The 9,226-nt window shown below is 33.6% G+C and overlaps 1 protein-coding gene across 1 annotated transcript in view; it reads left to right on the top strand.

Annotated features, from left to right (window-relative positions):
- The window catches only part of LOC117100469 (adhesion G protein-coupled receptor E2-like), a 7,596-nt gene extending 2,445 nt beyond the window's left edge, over positions 1-5,151 (top strand). The window contains exons 5-6 of the mRNA XM_033240171.1: positions 4,247-4,358; positions 5,056-5,151. Of these exons, the coding sequence (XP_033096062.1) occupies positions 4,247-4,358; positions 5,056-5,151 (208 nt within the window). The remainder of the gene's footprint in view (positions 1-4,246; positions 4,359-5,055) is intronic.
- The last annotated feature ends 4,075 nt before the right edge of the window (positions 5,152-9,226 follow it).

Raw genomic sequence — 9,226 nt, 5'->3', positions numbered from 1 at the left:
GTATTGAAGGGGGCACAATTCCGAAAAGCAGAGCTTGTGATGGATGTGCCCAAGACAATTAACAACACATTAACGAGAAAAAAAGACAAACATTTAAAAGGATAATAATAATAATGATAATAGAGCATTTCAAAACATAAATGAAAAATTATTATGAAAAAACATACATACTAGGAATTATAAGGGAAAAAAACTAAAGCTACTGTTAAATAGTAAAATATCAATCAACATATTATGGAAAATTATTTAATCAATATTATTATTGATTAAATAATTTTTCACTTTAGAAATGAAGATTTTTTTGGATGGTGGATCAGAAATGTTTAGAGGGAGCGAATTCCATATTTTAGGTCCAGTGTATCTAATATTATGTTGAAATGAAGTTTTTTTGTGTTTGGGAATGTGGAGTTTATTTGAGATTCTGGTACTATAGTCATGTAATTCGTTATTGGGTGCAAATATAGAACGTAAATGAGATGGAAGAATGGAGTTTAAGCTTTTATATACAAAAGAACACTGTTGAAGTGTATTAAGATCTTTAAGTTTTAATAGTTTTAAAGAATGAAATAAGGGATCAGTACTAGTTCTTAGTGGGACGCAAGAGATTATTCGTATGATTTTGTTTTGGAGTGTTTGAAGTTTATTTAGATTAGATGGAAATGTGTTACACCATACAATATTGCAGTATGACAAGTATGGAAGAACAAGGGAACAATAAAGAGTACGGAGGATATTATTGGGAAGAAATGATGCCAATCTATATATTATACCAATATTTTTTGCAATTTTGTTTTCAATTTCGAATATGTGGGGTTTCCATGATAGACGTCTATCAATGGATACTCCAAGGAATTTAGAGTGATCAACCAAAGGAAAAACATAATCATTGAGTTTGATCTGCAGCTGACCTAGTTCAATTGGCTTTTGGGTACTTTTAAACAATACATAGTTGCACTTCTTTAAATTTATAGTGAGGCAATTACCAGAAACCATTCGGATAATTCTCCCAAGCTTGCATTCACTATACGAAATAATGATTCTAAATTTTTATTTCTACAAAATATAGTCGTATCATCCGCATATAAAAAGAAGGATAATAATGCTGAAGAATTATAAATATCATTTATATATAAAAGAAACAAAAGGGGGCCAAAGAGAGAACCCTGAGGGACACCGCAACTAATAGGCAAGTAATCAGATTGTGAGCCACCATACGTTGTGCATTGGTAGCGGTTAGTCAAATAACTCCTAAAAAGATCGTGAGGAACTCCACGGATACCATAGTGATACAGTTTAGAGAGTAGGATTGAATGGTTAATAGTATCGAACGCTTTTGATAAATCAATAAATAAACCTATTGCAAACATATTGTTTTCAAAAGCATCAACGATTTCGTTGGACAAGTCAATTAATGCCATAGATGTGTCGAAGTTTTTACGAAACCCAAATTGCTTATCAAAAAGAATATCGTTTTTTTTAAATAAAAGCATACGTTCTATTGTAAATAATACGTTCTAATATTTTGGAGAATGCAGTAAGAACAGATATTGGTCGGTAATTGGACAATGAATCCTTCCTACCCATTTGAAAATAGGGGAGACTCTCGCTAATTTCAATTGATCTGGGAAAACCCCATTTTTTAAAGATAAATTAAATATATGGCAAAGAGGTTTAACTAAAAAATAAATTGATTGTTTTATAACTTTTGGGCTAAATTCGTCAAGTCCCTGTGCTTTATTAGTTTTAAAGCCATTAACAATGTATATAATTTCAGTGTCCGATACTGGAAGCATAAATAATTAATTCAGGGTAGGTTGAGGTAAATATTTATTAAATTCGGGTCGGTTTGTCGGCATTTTATTAGAAAGGGTTGGGCCTAATTCAACAAAAAACTTATTAAACGCATTTGCGATTTCAGTTGAATATTTCATAGGTTCACCGTTATCATCTATTATTACATCAGTGTTTGTGTTCGAAGACCTTTTCATCAATGTATTAATTATACGCCATGTCCCTTTGATATCGAGCTTACACTGAAGAAATATGTTTAAATAATAATCAATTTTAACACGTTTTAAGGGGGAATTTAAAGTGTTACGAAATTCACTGTACTTAATTTTGTTTCGTTCGGTTGGATTACGTAAATATGTTGCATACAATTTTTGTTTATATTTAATAGATTGTAATAGACTATCAGTCATCCATGTTTTTAATTTTTTATTTTTGTTAGTTTGAATTTTTTTTGGAAAGTGTTTATTATATAAAACTTTTAATTTGGTTTCAAATTTTGAATAAGCTTGGTTTACGTTTTGGAGTATACTCACTTAATCCCATGAAGTTTCACTAAGTTCTTCTTTAAAACGTTCAATATTGTTTGCATTAATTTGCCTATAAGGTTTGTTCTGTAGTACATTGGTTGATTGAGTGTTTTTGTGTGTCAGTGAAGATATGGAAAGATTACATGAATTAGGGCCTATATTTTATACCTGTCTCTTATACACATCTGTCAGTATATTATCAAGTAGAGTAGCAGTTGTTGACGTTATTCTAGTAGGTCTTAGTATTAACGGTAAATAAAAATTGCAAAAGAGAGTGTTAACAAAATTTTGTATTGAATTTTCGGAAGTATATTGTAAAATATCAATATTGAAGTCGCCAATCAGAAATACCTGCTTATTTTCATTTGCAAAGGTATGACAAAGTTTGTCAAGGGTATCGTTAAAGGCGTTAACGTCCAAGTACGGAGCCCGGTAAAATGTCCCTATGATAATATTTTTCCCATGCTTTAGTTTTATTTCGATGAACAACGATTCACATATTGATTCATCGGTTAATAAGTCATCACGAACAACAAAAGATAATTTGTTTTGCACGTACATAGCTACGCCACCACCACTTTTGGATTGTCTTTTTTTAGATAAGAATGTATATCCGGGAATATTTGTTAGTGGACTATCATCGTTTTTAAGCCAAGATTCAGAAATGGCAATAACATCAAATTCAAACTCAAGTGTTAGAAGAAAACATCTTAAAGAGTCCATCTTTCTTACCCAAGAGACTACGTGCATTGAAATGAATACTAGAAAAAAGGTCATCATTATTTAATTTAGAAAAAGTATCAGCAAACTGACTTGGATGGAAATAACTTGATTCATTTATACTATCACTATAAAATTGAAAGTCCGGATCTACATCTTCATTATTGATGATGTTTTCGTAGGCCAGGAAGGGGTTAAATTTTAAGTCGGATAGAGTATTTAAATTTTCGGCATCTAAGCTATTAGGATTTGGCATGGTGGGGGAGTATGTACATAAATTCGCTCAACTTTTACACTTATTTTTAAATCGTATGCATTCAATGCTAGCACGAAGATAGAAAATGGTGGGTATATGTACTTTGAAATATAGATAAAGTGTACATCATCCATATGTATAATATCAATTGATAGTATTTAACATGATAGTATATAATATTGCAACAGTAGATGCCAAAATAAAAAAAAAACAATAATAATAATAATAATAATAATAATAATAATAATAATAATAACACACACAATAAAAGCACATGGTTCGTAAATAAGTTCGGGCTACTTATGTGCTATAACAAAAAAAGATACGGTAAGCCATTGCTCCGTCAGAGAAATATTAAGTAGAAGTATAGATAAAGTTAATTTTAATCATAATTAATATTATGACATGCTACAAATTAAGTGACAATAGCCAACGAGTTAAAAGAATAAACAATGTCTACCTAGGAGTGGAACAAACCGTTGATGTACAAGATTCCGTTACGGAAAGACGGCCATTTACCCTCACTATAGGCTAGGGCCATTGTGTCTTTTAGACTTCGTTTTTTTGCAAGATCCGCTTCGCAAAGATCATCGGTAACAAATAAGTTACTGTTTTTTAGTAATGCCCTTGCCTTCGTAAAGACTTGATGATGTTGGGGCCGGTATATAAACTTGGCAACAATATGCCTTGGCTTATCGTTCGGTGCACGGGGTTTACCTGTCCGGTGGGCGTTCTCAATCATAACTTCCGGAATATTGTTATCTCAACATCATCATTGTTATAATTATTATCATCCCATCCTATTATATTATTATCATTATTATTATTGTTACTGTTGATTCTACTTCTCTTGTTAGTTCCAATATTTTTTTTTTGTAATGCACTAGTTACTGTATTTAAATTTTACACTTAGCATATATTTTTCACTTGAAATTAATTTTTAATTTTCAAGTCATTGGTCAACAAAGGGTTGTGAAACGGTCTATGACAACTACCTGGAGAAGGGTGTGACGTGTAAATGCACACACCTGACTTCTTTTGTCATTCTGATGAAACCAACGCAGGTAAGAAAAATAGAAATATTGAATACCGTATATTAACAAAAAATTATTAAACTCAAAAGTGAAAGTTCCAAAAGATAGAGGCAATTAAAAAATACGATTTTTCGCATTTTTAAGATCATCATTTACTTTAATTCTTATCGTAAAATAGTAATTAAAGTAATGGAACTATGAAACATAGTATTGCAATCTATAACTCGAATTCGCCCATCGTTAAAATTACGGTTGGAGTGTGCGCCCTCAATACCTATACAAAAAATGATTTATAGCCTAATGGACGTACTGCCGGCTTAATAAACTCTGCCATGAAATATTCGAAAAGGCCATATTCATTAAATGTTATAAGCAATGGCAAAAACCATCTATTTAGCAATAATAATACGTGTATTCATTTTAGTCGATCTGGTAGAATAGTCACACCGAATATGATCAAACAATTTCAAAAAATAACATTCACATTAATTCTCACCACACCGAATAACAAAACAAAGAGGTAGAGAAACTCGTTCGTTCGCAGTACTGTAATTCTTGCAAATGATATATGTATGAGGTAAAATTACTCATAAATGAGATTTATATTACTGTATAACTGCAAATATAATATTTAATGTAGGTAGGAACATTTCATGTATGTATGCATATGACAAATAATATAAATTTGAATCCGAATCTGAATCTAGTTATATCTTCTATGTTGTAGGAGAAAGAAAGTTTTTCCCGGCTTACAATAATTGGACTTGCAATTTCTAGTATTTTTCTCATTATCACGCTTATTATCATCTGTGTTTTAAAGTAAGTCGCCATAATAATAATTGTCTCAGCCATTTACCATGAACATCATTATATTCATTAACAGTAAGCCAAAACATTGTTACCATCGTCACTCCGCTAAAGATTATTTTGGCGCCAATACCAAATAAATTATCAACGGCGCCTTAGCGTTATTACCCTGGTCTCTAAATAGCACTGCACAATTTAACCGCGCTGCCCTCTGAGAGTATGCACGAGTACAAGTATGCCACAGCATCCTTGTTTGATTGGTCTAACAACTGAGCTAGATTGATTGCCTTATCAACTGCAAGTTACGAGACCAAACCGATAAAAATTCCCCTGTTTTTCTTTATAGGAGCACTATATACTCTATACAATAGATATTTCAATGTTATACTGTACGCAGAAATGAAATGTTAAAGCCATCATATTGCCATCAACATTAAAATTAAAAGTCATATAACTTTAGAAAATGCAAGTATATTTTTAATTCCAGAGATTTGAGAAAGTCGGATCGGTATAGACTGTTGCGCCACCTTGTCATCGCTCTGCTTTGTGCCAATGTGTTTTTTGCTTTACTAGAAGCTCCATATGATGATGAAACAGTAGGCCTACCCAAGATTTCATTTACAGTATGATTACACAGTATACTTAACTTTTCTTGCTATATGACAATTAGCATTGATGATAAGTCTGTTATAACTAAAAGTACAAATATTTAGCATCCCAATAAGATATTTTTCTACATCAAATGTGTTAGCTAGGATTGTTGTTTTATCATAGACAAAAATGCAACAAGACACAGGTATGGTATGTCTGTAATACAGAACACAGGACTTTTCCCCATTGATCATCAAGAGATTTAAAACCAATGGTTTTGGTTAGGTTGATGAGTAGAGTTCTAACCTTTATGGCAAAAACCCCGACCCTGCAGAAAAAAGTGCATTATTAGTTAGTCTATCTTGTGTAATTTCACAGGTTAAGGGCAAAAGTTATTTATGCATTTCACGGTAATTTGGCTTTTAACCTGGCTATAGCTAGTTTGAAAAACGTGAAAGACTTGTATTTCCGGTTTTATTAATATTTAAAATATGTAGCATGATGCCATATTTTACAGTGGCGGATCTAGGATTTAGAAATGGGGGTGGATAATGCGATTTGTTAACCACGAAGCGGTGGGGGTGGGGGGTGGGGGCGTGGTTTTGACAAGGGCGCAGATCTGTTTCGAAAAGTAGGGGACATTTTCCCACCATGGTTGGGCCCGAGGTACGAAGATTTTAGGAAATAGTAGCTCTAGATTACCGGAATGACACTTTTATATAGAAAAATTCATCACATCACCATTATTAAAAATGAAGCGGCAACAAATTTCTCATGATTTTCGGCAACCATAGATATCTAATTAATATGTGTGATGTACTATAGAAAATCAATATTAAAAGCATTGTCTTTGATGTACTTAATTTAGGCCTACCTACTTCAAAGCCATTAGTCCACACAAGGGCTGAGGTGGGAACATTTGGGGAAATTGTACCTCTATATTACCGGAAATAACACTCTGTTATAATAAAATTCATCATCATCGATCAAATAAATTGCTGTGATCCATTGAAAATAAAACTCAATTGCCATAGTGTATTTTTAATTTACTTTACCATGTGCTGAAAACCAATCTTATTATTATTATTACACGCTTTTTCTCATACTTCTCAAATTACAATAAAGGCACGCGCACAAGAGTCGTGTATTGTAAGTAATTCAGATGTATGTGGGTAGAGATAGTACCGGTTGTACAGCACACATTCGTTAATACCTGGGTCATTAATGCTGTTCATTTCAACAATTTTCAGGCATCTTCTTGACTTATAATATTATTACATTGCGGACGAAAAGTGGGACCAACCACCCCTCCCCTTAACAATATTTTGGGACGTGTCCCCCTTAGGGAAGGCTTCCCTCCTTGATCATAGGTTTAGGGAGAGGCATCCCCTTCCATTTGAGATTTTTTTGGAATTAGTTGACGGCTAGTCGCTCTTGGATGACATCTAAAAAGAAGTTAAGCTTAAAATAGAAAGTGTATGTTTACGAGAGTAGCCACTACATGTAACATGTATACATGAGCAGCAGCCAGCACACACACACACACACACACACGCACACACACACGCACACACACACACACACACACACAAGACGTGTGACTGTATTTTTTTCCCGAGGTCACCGAAGGGGGTGGCTAGCCAGTGGCCACCCTATTCACCCCCTAGATCCGCCACTGTCTTAATATGCACATCCTTGATATACCGTAAAACCTCAAATTGAAGCCATGGGCTTCTTTTCAAGCCTAATTTTGCAAAGTAAAGAGGGGTGGGGGCTTCCTTTCAAAATAAATGCTGTAAATTTTCTGAATTTGTACTATGAAACAATAAATATGGCAACTATAACATCAATCTGTATCATGGAATGTATTTAACAGTACATTATATCCTCAAAACTACTGTAAAAGAAGTCTATGGGCTTCTTTTCAAGATGGGCTTCTTTTTGAGGCTAATTTTGCAAACTAAAGAAGGCGGGGTGGGGCTTCAATTCAAGATGGGATTCATCTCGAGATTAAACCAATTGGGCTTCAATTCGAGGTTTTACAGCATGATGTTTGCTTAAATAAAGTTTAAAGAATATCCAAGCGTGGAAAGTGACCAAAGTGCCGGACAGAAAAATCTTGTGTTGCCTTCTTATCCTAGGGTCATGAGTTTAATTCTTGTGACAGCAGGGCTTTTTCTCATGACCAAAGAGAACTCCCGATGCGTCGGCCGCGAATCAATTCCGTACAAATCGCACTAACCGTGATTAATACATAGGCCTATGTTTGGCGCTGACCATGGAAACGAAGAAAATACCAGCTTGTATATTTACAGTATTTTTCTTTTCTAAAGTGATAAAAACGGGCGGATTTACGCATGATCGTGGTCAGAAATGCCCAGCCTCAGTAACCAGTTTTCGCGGGATTTGGTCTCTCAAGTAGAGAGTGTACTTGATTTTGGAGACAAGGAAATAAAAAAAATTATATACTTTTCTAATAACATAGGGAAAGGCAATAATTACCGCTACGTTTCAATTAATAACCTTTAGAAATTCCTTCTCAAGTGACTGACGATGTTGAATTAAATATTTAATTAGTTAGCGTCAATACTGATTTCAGTCGACTTAAATAAAATAGACCTTTTTGGGATGTACTTTAAATTTCAGATAATATGCACTTTGCATGCTGGATTCTTACACTACAGTCTTTTAGCAGATTTCTTCTGGATGTTGATTATATCGACTGATGTTTACATGAAAGTGAAACACCCGTATGCTAATCATGATCGGCGCTTTTTATATAGCCGATATATTGGTTGGATTGGACCCATCGCTGTTGTCATGTTGACTGCTGGTATCACACGAGAGAACTATGCGTCTGATAAGTAAATTATAATCTAATCTGTTGGCACTATTTATTTCATAAAACAGTTATCATAATATAGAAGCATTTATAACATGGACAGTTACAATATAATTATGTAATAATATGTACAACGGAACCAGAAAGTCTTCAATCATATAAAAGCAGAATAGCAAGTGGCTAAACACTGTAAAACATCCCATTACTTATTGGGCTATCTTTTTGTTTACAGGTGCTGGCTGAATACAAGCTCTGGCGCCATCCTAGCTTTCATTGCGCCCGTGTGTCTCACACTTCTGGTAATTTCCGCATACAATCTGTTATCCACGAGAAGAAACCAACATTTAAAAGGGTGTTCGTATTTTTGTGGGTAATTTCGGAACACCAACAATCTAACCAACCGAAATATGGGGTGCCATACGCAGCAAAAGTCCATGTTAAAATCAAAATGTAATTGCAAAATTCAATGTCTGATTTATCAAAATGTAGGCGTAAATTTCTCAAAATGTAGATCTAGTTTCCCAAAATGAAGTTCTAATTTTTGAAAACGTAGTTCAAATTTTCCAAAATGTAGTTCTAATTTCTTTAAAATGTAATTCAAATTCAAAACGTAGGTCTAACTTGATCAAACGCCCTCTCTAAATTCTATTCCAAAACG

This window comes from Anneissia japonica, unplaced genomic scaffold, assembly GCF_011630105.1.
Source record: "Anneissia japonica isolate Jap-2015-1 unplaced genomic scaffold, ASM1163010v1 scaffold685_len2926416_cov193, whole genome shotgun sequence".
Lineage (NCBI taxonomy): Eukaryota > Metazoa > Echinodermata > Crinoidea > Comatulida > Comatulidae > Anneissia > Anneissia japonica.
This window is presented reverse-complemented; position numbering and strand designations above follow the sequence as displayed.